Source organism: Macaca mulatta, chromosome 8 (genome assembly GCF_049350105.2).
Source record: "Macaca mulatta isolate MMU2019108-1 chromosome 8, T2T-MMU8v2.0, whole genome shotgun sequence".
NCBI lineage: Eukaryota > Metazoa > Chordata > Mammalia > Primates > Cercopithecidae > Macaca > Macaca mulatta.
In genome coordinates this window covers 9,962,207-9,989,731 of record NC_133413.1, presented here as the reverse complement: position 1 = coordinate 9,989,731, position 27,525 = coordinate 9,962,207, and the positions used below count along the sequence as shown (strand labels likewise).

Sequence of the window (27,525 nt, the reverse complement as noted above, 5' to 3'; positions counted from 1 at the left end):
ATTGGCGACAAGCAATCTTACAATGAATAAAATATTTAGGAATAAATTTAACAAAAGAAATTCAAGATCTATACACTGAAAGACACAAAACATTGTTGGAAGAAGTTACAAGATATCTAAATGAAAGGAGAGATATAATATATTGTGTACATCAATTGGAAGACAATATAGTTAAGGTTAGTGGTTGGCTGACTTTTGTGAAAGACCATTAGATAGTACATATTTTAAGCTTTGCGGGTCGTGTGGTCTCTATTATCACTGCTGAACTCTGCTGTTGTTGCATGAAGCAAGCAATCAGATGGGACATCAATGAATGGATGGTGCTGTGTTCTAGTAAACTTTATTTGCAGAAACAAGCAGCAGGCTGGATTTGGCTCATTACAGTGGCAGTTCTCCCTAAATTGATCTATAGAGTCAGCGCAATCCCTGTTAAAATTCTAATAGGTGTTTTTGTAGAAATGGACAAAATGATATAAATTTTATGGAAATGCAGATTTAAGTATATAAGTTTGTATGGAAAGTCAAAACAGCTTTGACAAAACACTTGATTATAAAACTTACTGTAAAGCCACAGTAATCAAGAGAGTATGGTATTGGCGTGAGGAAAGACATAAAGACCAATGGAACAGAATACAGGGTATAGAAATAAACCTTCCCTTTAATGGTCAGTTGATTTTTGATAAAAGTACCAATAAAATTCAATTGGGAAAAGATAGCTTTTTCAACCAATAGCATTGGAGCAATTGGATATCCATATGTAAAAAAAGGTAAACCTAGACCCTTACCTCATATCATCCACAAAAATTAACTAAAATGTATTATAGACCTAAACATAAGAACTAAAACTATCAAACTGCTTTAAGAAAGCACAGTAGAAAATCTTTATGACCTTCAGTTAGGCAAAGATTTCTTAGATATGACACCAAAAGTGACTGAAAGCAGATAAAGCAGATTAGTGATTTCCTAGTATTGGGTGTTACACAGGTGTATACAGCAGTCAAGACTCATGAAATTGTGTAGTCAAAATGGGTCCAGTTTATTTTTTATAAGTTTTGTTGACTGAAAAGAAGATAAAAGAATAATGCAAAGGTTAAGTAGCTGATTAGAAACAGCTAAGGAGAAAATAAGTGATTTGGAATATAGATCCGAAATAATTACTCAGAATACGGAACAGAGAAGGAAGATGGAAAAACAGAGAGGTTAGACACATGCATGCGTAATAAAGGAATAAGATCCAATATTTATCGCATGGGAGTTTAGGATAAAAGATGATAGAGGCTGGGTGTGGTGGCTGACACCTATATTCCTAGCACTTTGGGAGGCTGAGGCAGGCAGGTCACTTGAGCTCAGGAGTTTGAGACCAGCCTAGGCAACATGGCGAAACCCCATCTCTATGAAAAAATTTAGCTAGGTGTGATGACGTATGCCTGTGGTCCCAGTTACTTGGGGTCTGAGGTGGGAGAATTGCTTGAGCCCAGGAGGTTGAGGTTGCAGTGAGCAGTGATCATGCTGCTGCACTCCAGCCTGGGTGAGAGAGCAAGATGCAAGACCCTGTCTACAAAAAAAAAAAAAAAAAAAAAAGAAGAAGAAGAAAAAAAAGTTGATGATGATAGAAGAAAGACAATATTCAAATACATAATAGTTGATAACTCTCCAGAATCAGTAAAAGTTACTGAACCCTTAAGCTAAGGTATGCCAGCAAATACCATACAAGATAATAAAAAAACTTTAGACGTGTTGTTGTTCAGCTACTGAACAATAAAGCAAAGAAAATACCACAAAATTAAAGAAAAGACAAATTGCCTGCATGGTGTTAGATTAACAGAGGAAAAAAAATTGATCAATATCTATTCATGCTAAACGCTCTTAGAGTTGGATTTGAAGGGAATTTCTTTAATCTGATAAAGGATGGCTACCAAAACCAAAAACACAACAAAAACAAATCTTGTATCATTCTATCTAAGTTCAAGAATGAGACAAGGATGTCCATTATCACTACTCCTAGTCAGCTCAATAAGACAACAAGGAAAAATATAGGGTATAGGGATTGAAATGAAGGAAGCAAAATTGTCATTATTTATTGATTATATGCTTGTCTTTATAGGAAAAGGAAAGAATCTTGAGATCATAGGCATTTCTCTACACCAAACACAAGTTTAAAGAGATGCAGTTAAAATGCAACAAAGATTATAGGGTTTCTAGGACTATATCTAAGAAAAGATAGTAAGACTTTTATTGAGAGAATTATAAAAATTTATGGAAAAATTTTTAAAAGCTTAAATAAATGGAGAGATAATATACTCATGGATAGAGAGACTGAATATTCTGAAGATGTAACTCATTCCCTCCAATTTATAAAGTCAATACAATCTTAATAAAAACCCCAGTTGGTTTTTACATTGAATTTGATAAAAGTTACCTGGTGGAAGACCAAAAGACCAAGAGGAGCCAAGTTACTCTTTGAAGTACAAAAAGGTGAGAGGAGGAGACTTAGCCTACTAGATACCAAACTTATTGTAAAAGCTCTAGGAGTTACTTAAGTGGACTAGTGGGACAGGATAGAGAGCACAGTACATTGGGACCGACAGAAGCTGCATTGCAGATCAATGGAGAGCCCTGTCATTCTCCAGAGTAGGAAATCAATAAATAAGATATCATAGCGAAAATTCAAGAAATAACAGTATAATCGTGTTATTTAGAAATGTAAAGCTAAACACCAAAAAAGCTAAAAATGTTGAAAATGATTGTCTTTGGGGAAAGCAAATTGGGATGGGCTAGCAAGGAACAGATAACTACATTTTTAAAAAAATAATAAATCTTTAGAAACTGTGTATTTTAAAATTAATTAATTTATTATTTTTTGAAACAGAATCTCACTCTAGTTGCCCAGGCTGGAGTGTAGTGGCACTATCACAGCTCCCTGCAGCCTCGACTTCCTGCGCTCACGTGTTCTTTCACCTCAGCATCCTAAGTAGCTGGAACTAAAAGCGCGTGCCACTGTGCCTGGCTAATTTTTGCATTTTTAGTGGAGACAGGGTTTGGCCATGTTGCCGTGGCTGGTCTTGAACTCCTGGACTCAAGCAGTTTGCCTGCCTTGGCCTCTCAAAGTGCAGGGATTATAGGTGTGAACCACTGTGCCCAGCCTAGAAACTATGTTTTTAAAACTGGTAACATAAATAACTTCGAAAAGTGAAAAAAAATAATTAAAAATGTGATACTGTATCTTATAAAATCATTTTTTTAAAGTAATAATCTTGTCCTATAGTACATCTAACATACTTTTTAGCTTTATCTTCCTGCTCTTGTAACCCATGGTTAGGCCAACTCAGATATATAGAACATATTGAAATTTACATATAATTTGATTTTTTTTTTTTTTTTAACTGTAAAACCTTTTGACAGTCTTCAAGGTGTTTTCAGTTCTGGTGTTTCAAATAAGTTGTCATTTGATAGTTTTATATTATATACTTTTAGTCCTTAGAGTATTCAGTTTGAAATTATTTCATTGACTCCTAAGCTTAACCTTCCTTAGTATTGAGTTGTTACTGTTTTAAGAAAGGTTTTACCAATCTTAGTACATTTTTTACCTTTTTTACAAGAAAAGAACAAAGGACTTGACGTAGATAGTAGCTCTGTTCTCATCTGTTCTGGGGATGCATTATCTGGAGTCTTACAGTCTTACTTGTGCTTTTAGAGGATCATTAACAAACTAAATGGGACCCAGAAAAGGAAGAAGTGGGACGTTGGCCATGGTAATTGTGGATGTGCTTAATATATTTAACTTGGAGAATAGAACACTAAGGAGAAACAACTGTCTTTCAAACATTTGATGGGATACCGTGTGAAATAGGGAACTTGTCCTGTGTTTTCTGAAAGTACGGTAAAAACCAATAGAGGAAGCTACAGAGCAACAAGTTTTGCTCAGTATGAGAAAGAATTTTCTAGGAACTGGTGATACCTAGGAATGCAGGAAGCTGGCCCTGAACCGCGGAGCTCCTTTTCTGTGCAGCTACTTATATACAAGCTAGAGATCCTCCTGTTAAATTCCTGAGAAATGGCTTCTTCATCAGTGAAAGTTGACCTCTAAGGTCTTTTAAAATTTCTCAGATTATTTTGTGACATTGAGATAGTTGCTTAGCTTTGAAGTATTTTGTGTTTTTCAGACCAGTGAATGGAGGCTAAGCTATGTCAATAAGGAATTTGCTGTCTGTCCCTCTTACCCGCCAATTGTCACAGTGCCCAGATCCATCGATGATGAAGCGCTTCGGAAGGTAGCTACATTTCGACATGGAGGGCGCTTCCCAGTACTAAGCTATTATCACAAAAAAAATGGGATGGTAAGTGCACAGCACTACTGCTTGATGTACTGAAAGGCTTGGCTTGGGGATCTTTTCATAGAAATGTTCCCTTTTTCTATCTGTCTGTTCACTGAAATGATTGTCCCGGTCTCCACCACGAGGGCTTCCTTAGTGTAAGCTTTAGGGAATCAGGAGTAGAGTGTTTTCTGTGGTGAGGATGTGATGCTGAATTCTTCCCATGATCCTGCTCAGCCGTATAAAAGCCCTGATAGCTTTATCTCCAGGACACTATACAAAGGAAACTAGTGTTTATTTGATGCTTACAGCAACATTCTTCTGGTAGAAAAATGAGAAATTTCTCTGCGCAGAATAATGATAAAAGACTTGAATTTTTCTTACCAACTTTCCATGTGAAAGGTGAATTGAGCAGACGTATTTATTTTCAAAGGCGAGAAGAGTGATGCTCATGTCATTTAGTCACAACTCTAGTAAACACTGGAGTCAGGATTAAACAAGGAGTTAAGATAACTACCTTGTAATGGTGGTCTCTTGAAAGAACTCTAAACCATTCACCAGGGAAGACATTAGTATAGTAGACACTGATTTCTTGAGAAAAGTTTCAAAAGCAAACATTTCCAGATATATAGTTGGTAGGGTAGTTTTTGGAAACAAGTAGTTAAATCCTGGAATACTGAAAAGGATGGTAGAGGCCACTGGAGAATAAATAATAGACAATCAGCTTCTGAGGTATTGGAAATGATTTCCCAAACAATGAGAACAGTGTTTGAACTTTTAAATTTTGCCACTGGTGCCTTTACTTTTTATAATTCTTGTTAAAACCTACCAACTCTATGTATGTTCAGTTGAAGTCAAGGTTTACTGGCTCATAGGCCATTATTGTCTTATTACAGGGCCAGGTCTACAGGTATTTGATTCACACACTAAATGAATTGCAATATTTGATATTGAAGAGGTGATATAATTTATTATGTGACAGTGTTTTGAGACAGACAAACTGTGTAAAAGCTCCAGGCTTATCTTTTACAGTTATTAACTGTTATCAATACATGCAAATATTTATTTGTTTATGGATCAAATCCATCTCCAGAGTGTCACACAATTGTTTTTGAGATACTCTTAATCTAATTTCTTTCTGTTTTCAGAAACTGTAAAAGCAACTGCTGTTGAATTTTCAGCTCTATTGTGCTTCTAGGTAATTATGCGAAGTGGTCAGCCACTCACTGGCACAAATGGGAGGAGGTGCAAGGAAGATGAGAAGCTGATAAATGCTACCCTCAGGGCGGGAAAGCGTGGCTACATCATTGACACCCGATCCCTGAACGTGGCTCAGCAAGCTAGAGCCAAAGGAGGTGGTTTCGAACAAGAAGCTCATTATCCCCAGTGGAGGCGAATTCATAAGTCCATTGAGAGGTAAAAGATTCCAGAGATAGTAAGGACTCTTATTAGAAGCTAATTACAGTGGGTAAGCCGTTAGCCATTTGAAAATCACAAGTGCTCAAATTAACCTATGCATTAATCTAGGGTCAATGATTGTCTAGCCATCTTCTCATTTTTTTTAGTCAGCTTTATTAAGGTTTAATTGACATACAAATTATATGTATTTGTGATGTGCACTCTGCTGTTTTGATATACATATACGTTGAGAACTGATTAAGTGAATGAACACAACTATCACCTCACATAGTTACCATTTTTTTGGACGGTGAGAACATTTAATATCTATTCTCTCAGCAGTTTTCAAGCATACGATATATTATTTTTAACTACAGTTACCATGCTATACAATAGACCTGCAGAACTAATTCCTCCTAAGTGAAACTTTGTAACCTTTGATCAACATCTCCCCATATCTGTGTCCCTTCTACCCCGACCCCTCCTGCCACTTTCTCTTCCTCTGGCAGCCACCATTCTACTCTCTGTTTCTATGAGTTTAACTTGTTTAGATTCCACATGTAAGTGAGTGCATACAGTGTTTATCTTTCTGTGCATGGGTGCCTGGCTTATTTCATGTAGCATGATGTCATCCAGGTTCATCCATGCTGTGGCAAATGACAGGTTTCCCGTCTTTTTTATTTTTATTTTATTTTGTTGAGATGGAGTCTTGCTCTGTCACCCAGGCTGGAGTGCAGTGGCACGATCCCAGCTCACTGCAATCTCTGCCTCCCGGGTTCAAGTGATTCTCCTGTCTCAGCTTCCCAAGTAGCTGGGACCACAGGTGCCTGCCACCATGCCTGGCTAATTTTTGTATTTTTAGCAGAGACCAGGTTTTGCCATGTTGGCCAGGCTGGTCTCGAACTCCTGACCTCAAGTGATCCGCCTGCCTCAGCCTCCCAAAGTGTTGGAATTATAGGCATGAGCCACTGCTCCTGGCCTACCCTCTTTTTTAAGGCTGAATAGTATTTTATTGTGTATCGTACCACATTTTCTTAATCCATTCATCCATTGACGGGCATTTAGGTTGAATCCGTATCTTGGCTATTGTGAATAGTGCTGCAGTGAACATGGGAATGCAGATACCTCTTTGAGATCCTGATTTCATTTCAGATATTCGAAATACTTACCCAGAAGTGGGATTACTGGATCTTATCGCAGTTTCATCTTTAATTTTTTTGAGGAGCCTCCATACTGTTCTCCACAGTGGCCATACTAATTTACATTCCCACCAGCATTGTACAGGGGTTCCCTTTTGTCCATATTCTCAACAACAGTTGTTAAATCTTGTCTTTTTAGTAATAGCCATTCTAACAGGTGTGAGGTGATATCTCATTGTGGTTTTGAATTTCATTTCTCTGATGATAAGTGATGCAGAGCATTTTTTTTTCAAATACCTATTCACCATTTGCATGTCTTCTTTTGAGAAATGTCTGTTCAGGTCTTGCCCATTCTTTAATCAGGTCATGTGTTTTCTTGCTATTGAGTTGAGTTTCTTACATATTTTGGATATTAACCCCTTATCCAGTGTATTATTTGCCAGTGTTTTCTCCCATTCCATAGGTTGTCTCTTTACTCTGTTGTTTTGCCGTGCAAAAACTTTTTAGTTTGATGCAGTCTCATTTGTCTATTTTTGCTTTTGTTGCCTGTACTTTTGAGGTCATATCCAAAAAATCTTTGCCCAGACCAATGTCAAGAAGCTTTTTCCTTACGTTTTCCTCTAATTATTTTTACAGTTTCAGGTCTTATGTTTAACTCTTTAATCTACTTTGAGTTGATTTTTGAGTATGGTGTGAGGTAAGGGTCGAGTTTCTTCTGCATGTGCATACTCAGTTTTCCCACCACCACTCATGGAAGAAACTCCTTTCCCCATTGTATGTTCTCGGCAGCTTTTTCAAACATCAATTTGCCATAAATGAATGGATTTATTTCTGGGCTCTATTGTATTCCATTAGTCAGTGTGTCTGTTTTTATGCCAGTGCCAAGCTGTTTTGATTACTATAGCTTTGTAGCATACTTCAAAATCAGGTAGTGTGTGAGGCCATCAGGAACAGGGCTTTTCTTCGATGGGAGACCTTTTTAATCTTCTTCCTCATTATTGGTCTGTTCAGATTTTCTTTCTTCATGACTCAGTATTGGTAGGTTGTATGCTTCTAGGAATTTATCCATTTCTTCTAGATTATCCAGTCAATTTGTCAATGTGTAATTGTTCACAGTCTCTTATGATCCCTTGTATTTCTGTGATATCAGTTGTAATATCTCATCTTTCATTTCTAATTGGATTTGCATTGTTTTTCTGTCTGTTTTTAGTGAAAGAACCTTTAGCTAAAGGTTTGTCAGTTTTATCTTTCTTTTTGAACAGTCAGCCCTTGTGTTTGATAAGCGAAAGCCATGCTCTTGGAGGCCTGCAGGAGTCCCTGTCACTAGCATTCTTTCTATAAGCCAGCCCTGTGGTCTCATCACCACAAGGCCAGCTCCTCTGCATGTAGATCAGCAGTTGCTACACTGAACAGATTTGCCACATATACTTATATTTTCCTAAGTCAAAGCCTGTAGAGATTTAATTTCTCCCCATATCGACCTATTTTCGCACAGCTTCCTCCACCTATAGTCTCTTGTTTGCACTGTAAAAGAGTGATTTATAAGTGTCTCTAGGTGGGTGAATGGGAGCTGTAGCTAGAAAACAGTGGGATCGAACTGGGTTGGGTAAGGCTGCTGATGGCACTGGGTCTCTAGTGTTAGATCGGTGGGAACAGGATTGCAAATGTAAGTGGTGCTGTGTCTCCTGACCTGTCACGAAACTCAGGGCTCTGGCCTCTCCTATAGTCTGATAATCCAGGTATGTGAACTAGGTTTAATCTGTTCAGATGAGGAATAGGTTGCCATGGCAGGCATTTTAAGCCTTTGCAACAATATTTAAATATTAGTTTTTCAACCTTTAATCCTCAAATTACTGTATAGCAGGGTAAATATTTTTATAGTATTTTGAACTACTTTTCCTCTTAGTTATGTTGGAGGCTGAGTCTTTGGCTTGGTTTCTTTATCTTTCTATTTTCTGGATTTGTTATTTTTTGCTTTCTTATTTTTAAAAGGTATCACATTCTTCAGGAGAGCTTAATCAAACTTGTGGAAGCTTGTAATGACCAAACACATAACATGGACCGGTGGCTCAGTAAATTGGAGGCCTCTAACTGGCTGACTCATATCAAAGAGATTCTGACAGCTGCCTGCCTCGCGGCTCAGTGCATCGACAGGTAAAGTGCATTTCAGCATTTCTGAGCAGGACGTGCACTGATAACTAGACTTTGTGTTTATCCAGACATATGTTTATAGAGTATGTGAAAGTTTGCAGTAAATTACTGTGTAGGCTAGTCAACAGCATCCCATTATTGATGAGGTGCCTAGAGTCTGGCATTTAATAGATAATGTTTGTTTAATAGATAGGAACCATGTACATATACATGTCTTCCATGACACAAATTTTTAAGTACTAATGGACCTTTTTCTTTTTTCCATGACATCCTTAAATCATGAATTTGCCAATTTTTTTCTTAAACTGTGAAATAGAATGAAAGGAAGTTTTCTTATTTTTTCTTAGAGGAGCAAACTTACCTCCTTACTTTTGAAATATCAGCAAAAGGAAACATGTAATTTTGCTACACAATAAAATGATCCTTTCTAACCTCTGGGATATCTTATTTCAAACTACTTGATATGTGGCATTACATCTGGATCTCAAGTTGAGAACGCCTAATTGTAGTGATGTTGAGTGTATGAAGTGATTGTAGTTTATCCACTCAGTTAAAGGTTGCTAATCCTTGAGTCTTGTGGCAGAAGACTTGAACAGGGACAGAAGGATTGGCATAAATTCTTGCAGAAGCTTAGAATGCCCTTTCTAAGAAGGGGATTCCACTGAAACAATAGGTAGTGTAAGTGTTATCACCACATGGTTAGATGGCACTTTTCTTTGAGACTTTAACTTGTTTTATTGATGCTTCCAAATTAGGGAAATATATACGTAATTTGTTATGGTTAGAGAGAAATTCATAATAGAATGGGTTGCTAAAATCATGTGGTAAGTTAGTAACAGAACCATGAACAGGTATAGTCCCTTGGGGTCAAGATTGCCGGGCTATCCCTGTTCTTTTTGTTTTAGGCGTTAGGTGAAGCCCATTTAGCTAATAAACTGTGGGAATTAGCTACCAAGGTTCTGTGGCAGAGAAATAACAAATACACAGTAACTTTGTTAATACTGAGGGTTTTGTTTCTTTTTAACCTAAGTTTACCAGATTTCTCCTTACATTATGAGTACGGAGGCTTCTGTTTTCTTATGAAACAGGAATTGTAATAAACAGTTATCACCGCATTGTCTCAATTTGCAGCTGTAATAACACGACGATACAGATTAAGACACCCCTCAGTGCAGAATGCAGAACAGTTCTCATGATCTCCACCTTCCTTTCGTTTGAGCTGGCTGCCTTAAAGACAGAGGCTTCCAGACTCTTGGGAAGATTCAGGGTTTTGGTTTATTTTGCCATATTTGGGTCCCTTTTTCTGATATATATTAGCCTATTATTTTCACCTCCATACAAATTTGCCTTTATAATTAATTACTGAAAACATAAAAATAGACTTTAAGTGAATCGAATTCAGAATATCCCACAGATGATTAAGGTATATATGCAATATACACAGAAGCCTTAAAGTACATGCTCACCCCCCTCAGCCTAGTCATTAGGTTTTATCCTGAGAATGGGGTTGACCTAACCATAAGTGACTTCAAGGAATCTGTTACTTTAAATTAAGACCCCTGAAGGAATTCAACAGAAGACAAAAAGCTAAGTACATCATCTACAGTGTAACAAAAATTGACATAACCTAAATGTAAATTAAGTAAATTGCTAAGTACTATGGGATTAATCCTATAGGATTAAGTAAATTGCAGTTCATCACTTAATAGTATATTACACACACAGGCACACCTTGGAGATGTTGTGGGTTTGGTTCCAGAAAACCACAGTAAAATCACGCAATAAAGTGAGTCACATTCATTATTAATATTTGGTTTTCTAGTGCATATAAAGTTATGTTTACACTATAATACAGTCTGTTAATTGTGCAGTAGTATTACATCTAAAAAGAAAAAACAATATACGTACCTTAATTTAAAAATACTTTATTGATATTTGAGGTTATTGGCCCTGGGAGAGGGCCTTGCCTCCCCATTGATGGCTGCTGACTGATCAGGGTAGTGGTTACTGAAGCTTTGGATGGCTGTGGCACTTTCTTAGACAAGACAGCAATGGAGATTGCCACATTAATTGACTCTTGCTTTCATGAAAGATTTCTCTGTAGCATGTGATACTGTTTGATAGCATTTTACCCACAGTAGAACTTGCAAAATTAGAGTCAGTTTTCTCAAACGCTGCCACTGCTTTGTCACCTAAGTTGATGTGGTTCTCCAAATCTTTTTTTTTTTTTTTTTGTCATTTCAACAATATTCACAGCATCTTTACCAGGAGTAGATTCCATCTCAGGATACTACTTTTCTTGCTCATCCATAAGAAACAACTCCTTATTCTTTCAAGTTTTATCATGAAATTGCAGCAACTCAGTCAAATCTTCAGGCTCCTAATTATTTATTTATTTATTTATTTAGGAGACAGGGCCTTGCTCTGTCGCCCAGGCTGGAGTATAGTGGCAGGATCACGGTGCACCACAGCCTAGAACTCCTGGGCTCAAATGATCCTCCCACCTCAGCCTCCCAAATAGTCAGGACTACTGGTGTACACCACCACACTCAGCTAATTTTTTTTTTTTTTTCAATTTTTAATAGAGATGTGGTCTCTGTTTATTGCCCAGTCCGGTCTCAGACTCCTGAGCTCAAACAATCCTCCTGCCTCAGCCTCACAAAGTGCTGAGATTACAGGTGTGACCCACCCCCCCCCCCAAGCCATTTTTTTTTTTTTTCTTTTGGAGACAGTCTTTCCCTCTGTCACCCAAGCTGGAGTGCAGTGGCACAGTCATAGCTCACTGTAACCTCAAACTCCTGGCTTCAAGCAATCCTCCTGCCTTGGTCTCCCTAAGTACTGGGGTTACAGGCATGAGCCACTATGCCCCACCTTCACGTTCCACTTCTAATTCTAGTTCTTTTGCTATTTCCATAACATCTGCAGTGACTTCTCCAGTAAAGTCTTATGCCCCTCAAAGTATCCATGAGATCTGGAATCAACTTCTTCCAAACTCCTGTTGATGTTGATGTTTTTAACCTCCTCCCGTGAATCACAGATGTTTTTAATGACATCTAGAAATGTGAATTCTTTACAGAAAGTTTTCCATTTACTTTGTCCAGAACCATCAGAGGAATCACTAGCTAGGGCAGCTATGGCCTTAAAATAAAACTTGAAAGTTGAAATTACTCTTTGATCCATGGCCTGCAGAATAGATGTTGTTTTAGCAGGCACAAAAACAACATTCATCTCCTTGTACCTCTCCATCAGAGCTCTTAGGTGACCAGGTGCATTGTCAGTGAGCAGTGATGTTTTGAAAGGAATTTTTTCTTCTGAGCAGTAGGTCTCAACAGTGGACTTAAACTATTCAGTAAACCATGCTGTAAACAGGCGTGCTGTCATCCAGGATTCATTGTTCCATTTATAGAGCACAGGCAGAGTAGATTTAGCATAACCCTTAGGGCCCCTAGGATTTTCAAAATTGCAAATGATCACTGGCTTCAGCTTAAAGTCACCAGCTGCATTTTTTCCCTAACAAGAGAGTTAACCTGTCCTTTGAAAGCAGGCACTGATTGTTCCTCTCTAGCTATGAAAGTTCTAGATGGCATCTTCTTCCAATATAAGGCCATTTCATCTACACTGAAAGTCCATTGTTTAGTGGAGCTGCCTTTATCAATGGTCTTCGCTAGATCTTCTGGGTAACTCGCTATAGCTTCTGCTTGCGGCACTTCCTGCTTCGCCTTGCACTTGTATGTTGGAGGGAGATGGCTTCTTTCCTTAAACCTCATGAACCAGCCTCTGCTAGTTTCCAACTTTTCTTCTACAGCTTCCTCACCTCTCTCAGCCTTCATAGAACCTTGTAGAATGGAGGAGAGTGAAGGCCTTGCTCTGGATTAGGCTTTGGCTTAAGGGAATATTGCAGCTGGTTTGATCTTCTATCCAGACCACTCAGACTTTCTCCATTTGAGCAGTAAGGCTGTGTCACTGTATCATTTATGTGTTTGCTGGAGAAGCACTTTTAATTTCCATCAAGAACTCTTCCTTTGCATTCACAGCTTGGTTAACTAGAGCAGGAGGCCCAGCTTTTGGCCTGTCTCAGCTTTTGACATGCCTTTCTCACTAAGCTTAATCGTTTCTAGCTTTTGATCTAAAATGAGACATGCTACTCTTCCTTTCATTTGAACACTTACCAGGCCATTGTAGGGTTATTAATTGGCCGGCCTAATGTCAATGTTGTTGTGATTCTGGGAATAGAGAGTGTCCCTAAAGAGAGAGAGTCAAAGGAACAGGTGGTTAGTGGAGCAGTGAGAGCACACACAGCATTTGTCAATTAAGTTCACTGTCTTATATGGACGTGGTTCGTGATGCCCTCAAAACTTGCAGTAGTAACATCAAAGATCACTGATCACAGATCACCGTAACAGTTGTAATAATAATGAAAAATTTTGAAATATTGTGAGAATTACCTAAATGAGACAGAGACACAAAGTAAAACATGCTGTTGGAAAATGGGTGCCAACATACTTGCTTGACACAGGATAGCTGCAAACCTTCCATTTGTGGAAAATGCAGTATCTGTGAAGAGCAACCAAGGGAAGCTCCGTGAATGAGCTGTGCCTGCGACTGTTAATATCCTAGTTCTGAAGATGACGTACAAACATGGAAGGCTACGAGTGTAGAATAAGAGTGAGAATAGAGGAAATTGCCTCTTATTAAAGCTCTATGTAGTATGTATGTACATGGGTAAAAACTGACAGTAGTAACCAAACTGGAAGCTTTTGTGTGAAGGTGGTGGTTTTTATTTTTCCAAAGTTTCCTTCATTGTTTCAACAGAAAGGCGGAAGAAGGGGAGGGGAGAAGATATAGTAAATTTAGTTTTGGTGTTTTCTTTCATTCTCTTTAGAATAACGGGGTTCCAGACACTTATGAGTCTCATGATGCAGTGGTATCTTTACCACTGACTTTCTAGATTGACAGTTTTATGTTTGTTTTTTTCCTGTTGTCATGTTTCTCAAAGTGTGGTCTAGGTCTCATTTTCCAGATTGAATTACAGTTTCTGAAGGTGTCCTTATAGTCAGCTGATGGTGGAAAGGTAGAGTCAAAGTCAGAAAAATAATTTTAGTGTATGTCTGTAGGTTTGATGAGAGGAGGCTTTAACAGTGATTAAAGCGGAAAGGGTAAATGCCTTCTGTGGTAAGAACTGCTTTTTGGTTTTGTAAAAGGAAAGAAAAATTCAGCTGAAAGCTTCTATGAAATTGGTTACAACTTAAAGAGGTCTTGCCATGTGAAATTTGGGATTCATTATAGTCGTATTTTTTCCCAAGAGAAGCTTATCTATCGTGTGCCTTAGATTTAGATTCTGAACTCTACAAGTCAGAGCAGAATGTTGTACTCAATACACTGAATAGACCGGACTCAGTAGACTAAAATGTTGTACTCAGTAAACGCTTGCTACTAACAGAGTTCATTGACCGTGTCGGGCATTTCCCATTTGTACTCTTCCCTGATTTTCCTATCAGGGAAGGAGCATCAATATTGATTCATGGAACAGAAGGAACTGATTCCACACTCCAGGTGACCTCCCTGGCCCAGATCATCTTGGAGCCAAGAAGCAGGACCATTCGTGGTTTTGAGGCCCTGATTGAAAGAGAGTGGCTACAGGTGAGAAGAGCTGTTTGATTCACAGAGGAACTGCTCATTGATGCTGTGATCCTGGTTTGTGTGGTAGCTGACATAATGTGTGAATTTTTGATTGATTAAAATTTCTAAATGGTGTGTTTAATTTCCTGCAGGCCAGTTAATCTGTCTTCTCCTCGTTTCTGGATGTCTCTTTGCCTGTATTCCTCACTTGACACTTCCTTCACTTGGCAAACTCTTGTTGGCTGTGCTTTGTCACATACAGGAGAAATACAAAGAATGAGAGGCATAGTGCGGTCTCCCAGAAGCTGGGTCTTGATGGATCAAAGACACAAGCATTCGGGGAATGGGGAGTGGGGCCTGTAGTTGCAAGGAAAGCACTTTAGCCCCTCTGCCTTTTGCTCATGCTGCTCCACCCTGTGAAGCTTCCTTCACAGAGAAAGCTGAATCATGTAATGTTGGATGGCTACCAAAATAAAGGTCTCATTCATAACGGGGATTGCTATCCTCCACGGAGATTGCTTTTGAATATATTTTTACTGTGTAACCTGGTAAATGATTGTATTTGAACACAAATGCTTACATATCTTGAAAGCAGACGTTTTTCTGGCAAAAAGAATATCTTGCCCTCTGGTTACAATTCACATTTATTATGTACTAATGTTGTTACGTACACCATGTCCACCCTGCCTGACAACTGACCTTACCTCTGTTTAAGTCAGACCATCCTAAGTTTATGCTCCATATTTGACGAAAGTCTGTTGAGCTATATTCCTCATGATGCATAGTAGACAGACAAATGAGTGTGACTGACTTATTTATATGTTATTTTAATGGATATCAAAATTCTATGAACCACTGTAAAATTTCTGTGGCATTACCTTTGTCACATACAGTAGCAGAAGGACCCAGAGACAAAGCAGATCTGTGAAATTCCTAGCAGAGTATGATTTGTGTTACGGTCAGTATTTGGGTTCTGAACAAGACAGTCAAATGAGTCTGAAATTTACTTTGGTCAGTAGATGGCAGACTCTTGCCATTCTTTTTGGGAGAAGAGGGTAATTAAGGACAGCTTTATCTCCAGTAGAAAAGTACTCATAAAGATCTTTCAACCCAATAACTTTTCATATGTAATTAGAGATTTACTGTCAGAGCTGACGTTATAAAGTTGATCAGAGTTCCATATCTGTCTCCACTTAGGGTGAGGTTTGTATAGTGTACAAGACAATCTACAGCATTAGATAGAGGTGATGATGATTCTTTGTTTGTACTGAGAGCTTATGTTCTTTGACTTTGCTCCAGATTTTGTAGACCTAGAAAGGTTTATTTTGTAAGTTTATTATTACTTAAGTTCATTATTCTTCCATAGGATATTCCAAGGGCAATGCAGTTCCTGTGGTCACACCTTAGCTGCACAGCCTCATTAAGGATTTGGAAGTGTGTCTTTTTCCTTAGTTGCTGCAACTATTTATTTTGTACCAAGAAATCATTAATCTGTACAACAGCTACCCTAATTATATGATGTTCCAGGTACTAGGAGTGTCACTGTAATTGTGTGTAGTGGTGTCGGTTCTGTGATTGTGTGTAGTGGTGTCAGTAGAATGCTCTGTTATGTGATCTCACCAGGATATGACTATCACGCCTCCATCTTCCCCCAGGCTGGTCACCCGTTCCAGCAGCGCTGTGCACAGTCAGCCTACTGTAACACCAAGCAGAAGTGGGAGGCTCCTGTATTTCTTCTCTTCTTGGACTGCGTGTGGCAGATCCTTCGTCAGTTTCCCTGTTCTTTTGAATTTAATGAGAATTTCCTCATCATGCTCTTCGAGCATGCTTATGCTTCACAGTTTGGAACATTTCTGGGCAACAACGAAAGTGAAAGGTGAGTACGCTGCTCACGTGGGGACCTTTCCTTTTCCCTTGTTTTGGCTACTTTCTAAGTAGCCAAAATCTCCTAGGAGACCACGATTTGGCTCTATGTTAAAATTAGAGCCAAATCTAAGGCTACAGTTAATTATAAGTTAAATGATCTGAAGTATATTCTTATTATGAGACAATCTCATGCTAGGTGAGAGCGTGTCCTAGACTTTGTTCTGTTAGATTAAAATTAGTCCATACATGAATTAAGGGGCAATCATTTTAAATGTTAATTTCTTAACATAGGATCATAGTATCTTACATGTGCAAAAAGCCTTAATTTATAATTTAGCTCTTCCCTCTAATTTTATTAAGAAAGTAAGATCCAGAGAAGTTAAGCGACTTTTCCCAGGACATACAGCCAGTTGGTCATCAAAAGTGTGGCCTAGAGCAGTGATCCCCAACCATTTTGGCACCAGGGACCGGTTTCGTGGAAGACAACTTTTCTGTGGATTGGGTGGCGGCGGAATTGGTGATGGTTTTGGGGTGAAACTGTTCCACCTCAGCTCATCAGGCATTAGATTCTCATAAGGAGAATTCTCATAAAGGCACACCCTAGATCCCCCACATGCGTGGCTCCCAGTAGGGTTTGCACTCCTGAGAGAATCTAATGCTGCTGCTGATCTGACAGGAGGTGGCAATACACGCTCACCTGCCACTCACCTCCTGCTGTGTAGCCGGTTCCTAACAGGCCACGGACCCTTACTGGTCCATGGCCTGGGGTTTGGGGATCCCTGGCCTAAATTACAGGTCTTCCCCCTCTTGCTCTAGACTTTGTTACACCTAGAAACTGTCCTCAGGCAGAGTAACAAACTTTTCACCTCCCAGCCCAGGCACCATCAAGTGTATAGGTTCATTTAGAAGATTCACATCAGAATGATTTTTCAGAGAGGTTGCCTGGTAATCTCCTTAGGGTACAATCACCAGGCTTCCTTGCCTCATTGCTGGCAGCCACCGTTTTGTAAAGCTTGTGCTGCTTAGCCCTGGACTGTACTCTGGCAGGGAGGGACAGGAGGGATTGGCAATTTCTATAGCCAAGGAAGTTTGGAGAATGCGCATAATATCGTCTCCACTTAGAGGGTCACAAACACATAATCATTAAAGGCTTTAAGACACCCTTCAGTAAAGCAGTGTATATAATTTTAATTCAACATTTAAGAAATGTGTTTGATGATGAATTTTTTTTTTTGGTGTTATACCTGTTAATATCCTCAGGACTAGCTTTCAAGAAGGGATCAGACTAGATTCCCATTCTGCTTCCCAGTTGGTAGAGGCTGCCAGCAATGCTGAATGGGAAGGATTCTGAAGTGGTGTCAGGCTCAGCCAGAACAAGTTCAGTGGTTGGCCGGCCATGGGCAGGGGGCACAGGGCTGGAGGCAGTGGATACAAGAATGTCCTGTCCTTGTCATCCCTGGTTCCTGGGAACATAGCGTGGGACATGCTATCCCAGCAGTTAAAGTCCAGTGCCACATAGGCTCTGTGATTATGTGGATTATTTTTATTGCTTGCTCAAAAAGAATGCACTAAGTTGCACATAGCTCATAAATAATGTGGTTTCAGAGACAAAACTGACTTTATAATAAAATTTCAATTTAAATAAATTCTTATGAGAATTGAATGTATTATCTTTTTGGTTGATGTAAGGTTTACCACAGGCTGTCTTTCAATCTGTGTTAAAATATATTTTTTTCTAAAACGTGCCAATCGACTGTTAATCCTTCTCTGACAGTTTATTACGGGATAAAGAGTGTTCCAGAGTTTTAGAATTATTATGAATCCTGTTCATTGTATGTGGATATAGATTAAATATGTATTTACATCAAGATTCACATTGATTTTTCATCTTTGACAATCTGTATTTTATGTACATGTAATTTATTTTCCCTAAAAGCTAAGTCTCTAAAGAATTTTAAGTTTTGTTTAAAATTTGACTCAACCTCCATTTTTAATATTAATATGGGCGTAAGAAGGATACAGTGGACTTTGGGGTCATGAGGGAGGTAATGGAAGGGGGACGAGGGATAAAAGATGACCGATAGGGTTCAGTGTATACTGCTCAGGTGATGGGTACACCAGAATCTCACAGATCACCACTACAGAACTTACTCATGTAACCAAATACCGCCTGTTCCCCAATAACTTATGGAAAAATTAAATTAAAAAAAAAACCAAATTAGAGAGTGGTTATCAAACAGTGTGAATAATAAAGACCCTGGGGTCTATCCAGGCATTCATATTTGTAAGCGCTCCTGTTTGTTTCTGCACAACAAGCCCTTTCTTACGGAAACTATAAAAATAAATAGGACATAAATGTCGAAAAGTGTCTAATTTTTGTGTTTATATTGTAGGCTTCTCAGAAACAAAAAGGTTAGTTTTTTTTATACTTAGCTATTTTTAATTAAAATAGAATACCAAATACAACAAAGGACTTTTGTGTACAGTCATGTTCTCTGGGTTAAGGTTTAACACCAAAGCTGATGTGACCAGACTCTGTTTTTATCCTCCTGCCAGCTTCTTGGAAGCCTGTAAAATACTCTTTGTTTTGTTGTTGTTGAGAGTTCTAATGCCGGGTGAGCTTTTTGACAAATCTATTTATTTTTCAACATTTTGTTTCTCTACTAAAAGTCTTACCTTCTGTCTTCTGCCATACTGAGAAGAAATCGTCCTAGTGAGAGGAGCACTTAATAATGGTGGTCATAAATGAATTACTTTAATGGCAGTGTTCTTTCTTGAGCAGGTGTAAGTTGAAGCTACAGCAGAAGACAATGTCTTTGTGGTCCTGGGTCAATCAGCCCGGTGAGCTGAGTAAATTCACCAACCCCCTGTTTGAAGCCAACAACCTTGTCATCTGGCCTTCAGTTGCTCCGCAGAGCCTTCCGCTGTGGGAAGGTAAACCGCGCATCCTTTGCAAACTTCCTAACGGTCAGGTGTCCACGCGGCTGCCTGTGGGTGTGTGCTGTTGGTGATATATGAAGATGATGAGCTGGACGTGGCCCTCAGACCTGTGTGAATTGTCATTCTCAATGTGGGCATGGTTCTTTCTTTCAAATCAGTTAGCTAGCCACACTTTTTTTGTTTTCAGTTCCCATTGAGAAATTAACAGTGTTTCTTTACATTGCTGTTTATGTTGGATATTTTTTCTAGATAAGAAAGTATATTACTCTTTGCCTAAGTATATTACTCTTTGCCTACCACCTAAGTTGGTAGGTGGTTGGGACATGAATAAATTGTAAGTTCCTCAGGGAGGGTTTCTGTCCCTTAATTAAGCAGTCATTAGGCTAGGTTCATGATTAAACGGTATTAAAGAGTTACATGGCTGGGCATTCCAGTAAGTTTCTATAAATGGGTACAAAATACCATGAATTCAGTAACACAGATATTTCACTGTTCTTATGGGACTATATGCTTCATTTTTAAATCTAGTCTAAAGTAGATTTTTTTATATACACTGATTTTTCCAACTACTGAAGCTTAGCCCCTTAAGTATTGAAGCTTGTTAATTAAAAAATAACCAAAATCTGGCCAGGTGTGGTGGCTCACACCTATAATCCCAGCACATTGGGAGGCTGAGGTGAGTGGATCCCTTGAGGTCAGAAGTTCAAGACCAGCCTAGGCCAACATGGTGAAACCCCGTCTCTACTAAAAATACAAAAATTAGCCAGGCTAATTGGGTGGTGCAAGTCCGTAGTTCCAGCTACTTCTGGAGGCTGAGGCAGGAGAATCACTTGAATCTGGGAGGCAGAGGTTGCAGTGAGCAGAGATGACACCACTGCACTCTAGCCAGGGTAACACAGAAAGACTTTCTTAAAAAAATAAAAATAAAAATAACCAAAATCTATCTAAACTGTATAGTTTTTCATTAAACAAAGACTCTGAAATACCATTTAATTTTTTAAAGTTAGTTTGAAGATAATAAGCACATATTTATTCATGTTTATATTTAACAGCTTAAAGTATACGTAACAGGAATGGTAGCTGTTTGGTAAATTAAACGGAATTACCATTAATGCCAGTTGTTACACCGTGTTCTAGTATGTTACACTCTCAAAGGCAATTCATGTGTGGAAAACTATTTGCCCTTTGTGGAAATGGTCTCAGATTGCTTTGTCCTCTCAGTCTGAGACCAAGTCAGTTTCTGTCTCTTCTCTGGATGTCAGCTGTCACATCTAGTTCCTCTTGGCTTATCTGCCATTAGTGGCTTCCTTCCACCTAGTTCATGCTTCTAATCTTATCTATTGAAGCGTCCCCTAGTTAGCATTGTGGGGAAATGGCCTTAGATGGTCTTGAGGTTCTGGGTGTGAGCTTTAGTGCTTTGATTTGTGAAGGAATGGTGACTGCTCAGAACTTCTCTTTGCTTACTTTCGTGATGTTGTCACAGTCACAGTACAGGGTTTGTGATCTCTTAAATGAGAGGTTACAGTATTCTTCCCATTTAGGACTTCTGGGACAACGTACCTAAAAGCCACTGTCATGTTTAATAACTGAAATGAGCGTAGCTGTTCGGGAGAAAACCCCTATTGGGAGCTGGGTGGCCTGAAGGATGATTTAATTGCTTTGTACCAAACCTCCTTGTGGAGCTTAGAGATAAGTAATGGGATGAAATCCTTGTTCTGTGGATTAAGTCCTGCCATGCCAGAGTTTCAGTATGTGTTTCATGCTCCTCAACCTAGAGCTGGGAGAAAGAAGCTCTCTATTAGGTAAAATCCTATGGTAGGCATATATGTTGGATGAGACTGCTCTTCGGCCTTAAAATGCCTCTCTGCTGTTTAAATTTACATCACAGCTAACCATTAATATTTAGTAATTCCTGAATTAGAAGAATCAACATGGGCGGGTCAGGCTTTACGCTGTGGTTCTGCTTTCCCTTTCTGATAGAGCCTGACGTTGGGACCTGCATAGAAGAGCTCATTAAGACCCAGGCAGTTTGGTTTGTAGAGAGTGTTTTAATGAATCATAAAACCTTTGTGAACTTGCCAGCTGACGTGGTGCAGCCTGGAAGGTTTTCATGCCTCCTTCCTTGAGTATCTGTAAGGCATTATTTTGGTGTGATACAGTTAACATAGGCCTATGGAGAGGAGAAAATATTTCCTTTTGGTTCATAATAAAAGGATAATTATTATTATTTGGGGAAGAAGCAATTGCCTGCAGAATTGAAAGATTGCCTCTCACGTAACAGGGAGAGAGGTGTGTGAGCGCATGGGCTACAGTTCAGGCTTTCAAATAACAACATATGTGGTTCTGCTTTTACCATAGTTGTCACTTTTCTGGTGAAAATGTTTTCACACATTTAAGGGATCTTACATGTCTGAGCAAAATTCTATAATTATAAATGATTTATATTGTGAAATTGGAAAATTTATGACATTGTAAATTATCATCTTGTTTTCCTGAATATATTGTAGAATGGTGTTTGGATCTATTTGATAATTTTGTGGGATGTTTCTGAAGAATCAGTGAGCATGTACATGCAAGTAGTGACTTCTCAGATATTGTATTCAGTTGCATCCTTTTCCGTACCTCAAGATTCCTGTATATTTTAGATTATAATAAAACACAGATGTGAGTTGTGGCAACAAAAGAAAAAAGAATGTATAATACGTAAATTATATCTTATCCACAAATATAATTTTAATCCAGTGTTTATACCTTTCTTCCTTCTGTTTTCCATTCCTGGATTCAATAGGTATTTTCCTACGTTGGAATAGGTCCTCTAAGTATTTGGATGAAGCATATGAAGAAATGGTTAACATCATTGAATATAATAAGGAATTACAAGCAAAAGTCAATATCCTTAGAAGGCAGTTGGCAGAACTGGAAACAGAGAATGGGATGCAAGAGAGTCCCTGAAAGGTCTCCTCGCACCGTTTGCAAGGACCTTCCTGGGCCCGTGTCCGCCGTTCTCTCCTTGTGCCCTTCAGTTCACTTTTACACAGTAGCCTTGAAGTGAAGGCTTTAGACGTGGGTCCCCTCTAATGTAATGGATTTCTCAATACTGTATGGATAATGAAACTTACTATCATAACTCACGTTTCATGTGGCCTGTTAGGCCCTGTCACTTTGGGAGCCGGGAGGAGGTGCTAGTCATTTTATTTTTATGTGAAATAGATGACCTATTTAATGCCATTTGTGTTTCATGCCATTTTATCCAAAGCTTTTTCTCTGTGTCCACTCTCCAAACAGCATTCCAGAGCAGCCAAGGAGACAGGTAATCTCTCTAGGGACTATTTGGTGGTTTAAAAAAAGGGTCAGACTTTTAAACACTCTTACCATAGAAATGTTTTTCAAAATGGCAGCAATTGATAAACCAAGGATTTTGTGTTGAACAAGCCATTTCCAGTGTCTTTCACATAAAATAGCCATTTGCTTTAAAATAGTTTTGGACTAATGAAGCTGAATCTATTCTCATTCTTGTTTGTCAAGAAAGGAAAATCTGTTATTCAAGGTAAATTATTTCTACAAGGGTGATAGGTATGGTCCTCTGATATTTACATTAAGAAGAGTTAAATTTATTTTAACGTAGACACTAAAAGTATGTGCAATATAGAATTAAAGAAGGAATTTGTTACTGATTGAGAATTGTTACGTTGAATTGGTTTTCAGGTTTGGACCATACATATACAATGTGTATCAAATGCTGGTTGTAAAATTAAACCATCATCTAGAATAGAGTTCTTTTGTTATAATCAAGTTACAAATACGGTTTTCTTAAACCAGAGATGCACCGCCCTTGTCTAAAGTTCTTATTGCACTGGTTTGTATGCGTATGTGTGTTTTATTGTGTGCGGTTTTTTTTTTAATTTGTAAGTATTCTAAGAGTTTACTAATACTAAGGTTAAAATTTTTATGTTGACCTGAGCCTTTTGCAAATTTATTTTGGCTCTATTGATTTGTCCATTTTACGTTAGGCAAATACAACTTAAGTGGAGGGGGAAGTTTATGACTATAATATAGGTCTGTGTTTGAAACCTCAGAAACGTATTTGAGTGTTTCAGTGTGGGAGAAACAGTGATGGCCGTATTCACGCTCCGCTAGTCTGTGCCTGCAACGCCACATGTTTGTGGTTCGGTGTTTCCCTCCTACACTTCTGTTTGGTGACATTGTTCATTTTAACAAATACAACCAATTCTAGTTTTTCTTTAAAAGGGTAGTTTATGAGTAATCTTTAAAACCATTTCCATACCATCTGTATATAACCATTTAGAAGAGAACACACTACACTGAACTCTGCTTTAGAGCTGTGTGTTGAGCTAAAAATATTGTTTTTTAAAAATCGACTAGCAAAATCTATGGCCACACTGAGAAGCCTTTGAAAATGGCAAATACTTTTCATCACCAGTTGCCCAAGTTTCATCTTTCTTCTGCTTCCTCAGCCTTGTAGCAAAGGCTACACAGCAGCCCACAGTCCACAGTCTCTTTGGGAAAATTTGCCTGCTGCCTTCTTTAAGCTCAGTTTATTTTTGACTTACTTTCTTTGCTGCAGTTATGAACCTTGGGGCTTTAAAATCCCATGGCAAGGAGCATAAGAGATGTTCTCATAGCTCTGCATTGTGTGGAATGTCTATCTTAGTTTTGTAAAAAAAAAAAAGAAAGAAAGAAACAGCCCTCATTCTTTTGTGGTCCCTCAAAATTGCTTGATATGCCTGTTAATACAGCTGACCTTTTTGTTTTCTTCTCTTTTTGTCTCAAGATTATATATGAAGGAACCTTTTCTTCTCAGCTAACAGGTGTATAAGGAAAACCATCTAGAGAGTTTTCTTTAGAAGTGACTCCCATTAGCCTGGTGTGGTGGTGTGTGCCTATAGTCCCAGCCACTAGGGAAGCTGAGGCAGAAGGATCCCTTGAACCTAGGAGGTTGAGGCTGAGTGAGCTATGATCGCATCAGGCCACTCCAGCCTGAGCAACAGAGTGAGACCCTGTCTCTAAGTAAAGAAAAAGCCAGAAGTGACTCCCACTGCTTCTGTTGATCAGCCATAGGGCTTCCATGGGTAGAAACTTGCAAGGGAGTTTGTATTAGGCCTGGTCATGCAGAGATGATGTACCATCAAGGTAGACCCGTCTTCCTGATGCACATTTGCTGTGCGAGCCAGAGTACAGTCATAGCACGGTATTCGCATTTCGTTTGCGCTGTCTTACTGAGACAACAATCTATACTGTTTTGGCAAGTTTGCATTTTAGTATTAATTTACAATTAGGAATTGTCCAAACTTCAGATCTGTTTACAGGTTGTAAAAATCAACTTTGGTATCAGTGTATGTTCAAAAGTATCATTTGGTAATCCAAATATTTGAGTTTTCCCAAAGCCAAAAACTGTCAAAAATAAGTCCATTATCAATATAATTTGAAGAGGTTTTTAGTAGTACTGTTAAGTTCGTCCTTTCTTGGATGAGAAGAATAAATGACATGGATACACTCCTGAGAAGACACTTGTTAAACGTTGCATTGGAGAGTTGCCTTTGATAAATGTGGCATTAAACACTTGAATGAAGAGCACGGTGGCAGAATGAGTGAGCAAGCGGATTGCCCCGGAGGAGCCCATAATAATCACGTGAGAGATCATCAGATTCCTGCGTATTCAGCGTCTTCTCTATTCATGTGGAGTGAAAGCTGGTTTTTATATGGGAGATACATAAAGTAGGCCCTGCAAAGAATATTTTTAAAATACAAGGATCATCATAATCCTCTCATCGAACATATAAGGATCCTCAGATTTAAATAAGTACTTTTTTTTTTTTTAATCAGAAGAACATTGTTGGTTGATTATATATTTTTAAAAACCTGAAACTTTTTTGGTGGCAGGACCTTTCAATAAATAATTGTTTGGTCAAAAATTTTTATTTTGATTTTATTAAATGGGAAGAAAGCACGCAGAAATAGTAAAATTCAATAGGTTTAAAACTCTATAAATGTATTTTATTTCCAAGAAAACTTAGGGTCTCAAAGCAAGATTTTAAAGTGATTTTTGAGAAGACTTGGGGGGACAATAATAGACATTCATGTCAAATCCCATATGGGGGATTTTAAAACATTTCTTTGAACTTTGAGACCTGACTTAGAGATGGAATTTTATTGCTTTTTGTTTTAAAGGATGAAATTTCGTGGCATTTTATTCTTTGATTCAGTGAGTATTTGGTTTATGTTAAATAAAAAATCAGTATCATGGAAAAGATTTGACCATAATTTAGTCTCCTTAAGTGAAAAACAGGAGTAACGTTTAGTTGCACTTTGAAAACTCTGCTTAAAGGCATAACTCTTGTAGTTGTCTGGTTTCGGGAATAGCTGTTTGAATTGTCAGTCTAAAGTAGGTCATCAGGTTCACTTATTATCAGACCTTGATCTGGGATAAAGGTTTTGGTATTTGCCCACTTCTAGATAGAATGAATGAAAACAACACAAGGGTTTTACGAGCACTCTTTATCAGAAGGGTATTTCCTGGACCAAAAATGGGCAATAGTTACAATAGTTGATCCTCTGTTCTGGAGGCTTTGACATTTATCAGAGAATGAAGTCATTCAGTACATTTGATAAAGTGTTGTTGTTGTTGTTGTTGTTGTTGTTGTTGTCGTTTTAATTGAACTGAAGAGGTTCAGAGAACTTTCCAGGTTTATACTATACCTCAAGACTACATAGATTAGCTACTGCTTATTCTTTCACATGGGCTAGGCCTGTTCTCCTCCTCCAGACCTAGTATTCTAAGTTGTTACCACATAGTATTTTTATGTTACCCACCATCTTAAAGAACATTATAAGACTCATTTCTCCATTTACATTTATTCTTAGATGATAAAATATATACTGATACTATAACTTTCTTATAGTATCAGTTTTCTTTATTTTCTTGAATAAAATTGCTTCTACCTTTGCTTGGTCTTTATAATCCACTGTCCACAGCATCTTCCTTTAAACCAGTAGTCCCAGAAGAGACCCTCTGAAATTCTAGGACTGGGTATTAGAGTGTCTGAACTTGTTATCTAAATCCTTTTTAAGAAACTTAATGTCCTAGCTCTTGAACTACACTGTGGAACAGTAGTTTGTGCCCAATTTAGTGGAAGATAATGAGGCTCACTGTAAACACTACATTGTCCTGCAGAGTAATTCTGATGAGAATTTACTGACTTCTAGAGCCATTCTCTTTAACCATCTGCAGGTCTAAGAATTAACTATATTTGTGATTTGTAATAAAACTGAGTTGTACAGCACTGCCTGTGTATGTCTGGCCAACACATTTACAATGCACGTTATCTTTGGAGAGGTGAATTACTCTACAAAATATACCCTAAATCTCATTGTTTAAAACCTTATTGATCTAATACCATCTACACAAAAACATGTTGTACTTGCAGAACTTAGTTTATAAAAACAAAGAATGTGTATTTCTTCAATAGCCGGGTATTTGGATTGTTCTCCTGATATATTTGAATGTGACTCTTGGATTTAAGTGCACTATTATTCATGGCTTACACAGTAAAATTGCACTGTATGGCAAATGTGTCTATAATGTATGCCTTGCTAAAACCTCAAGAGTGCTGTAAGGTATAGGTTTCTATATTGTGAACCTGTCTACACACACACACATATACATATAGTCTTAGGGGAAAAAAAAAAGCTGAACTTTTGTAAGTCTGTGTAACATTTTAATATTGTTTGTAATATTCACTAAGTGATAATTTCATCTATATCCTATAACTGTAATCATTCACCTTGGGTTGGCCAGTTTGTCAAGCTTGGTTTACTGAATCACGAAACAGTCTTGTCAAATGCGGTACTGTTCTTAGTGTGTGATATTTGTGTATGGTGTTCCTCTGCCTCAGAGGACAATTGCACAGATGGCTAATGTTAAATTTCTATAGACAATAGTAATAAAATTTGAATATATTTAAGTGCTAATAATTTAAACCTGTGGGCTTATTTTAATTTTTTTCAAATACTGGTGAAGGTTTGGATGGTGTTTCAATTAAATCTGCTATATGTTTTTTACCTTACATTTTGAAAAAATT

The 27,525-nt window shown here is 38.2% G+C and overlaps 1 protein-coding gene across 1 annotated transcript in view; it reads left to right on the top strand.

Annotated features, from left to right (window-relative positions):
- Positions 1-27,424, top strand: part of MTMR9 (myotubularin related protein 9) — a 43,189-nt gene extending 15,765 nt beyond the window's left edge. The window contains exons 4-10 of the mRNA XM_001088743.5: positions 4,164-4,337; positions 5,512-5,729; positions 8,843-9,004; positions 14,500-14,641; positions 16,276-16,496; positions 19,269-19,420; positions 22,215-27,424. Coding sequence (XP_001088743.1) covers positions 4,164-4,337; positions 5,512-5,729; positions 8,843-9,004; positions 14,500-14,641; positions 16,276-16,496; positions 19,269-19,420; positions 22,215-22,378 — 1,233 coding nt within the window. The 3' untranslated portion in view covers positions 22,379-27,424. The remainder of the gene's footprint in view (positions 1-4,163; positions 4,338-5,511; positions 5,730-8,842; positions 9,005-14,499; positions 14,642-16,275; positions 16,497-19,268; positions 19,421-22,214) is intronic.
- Positions 27,425-27,525: the final 101 nt, after the last annotated feature.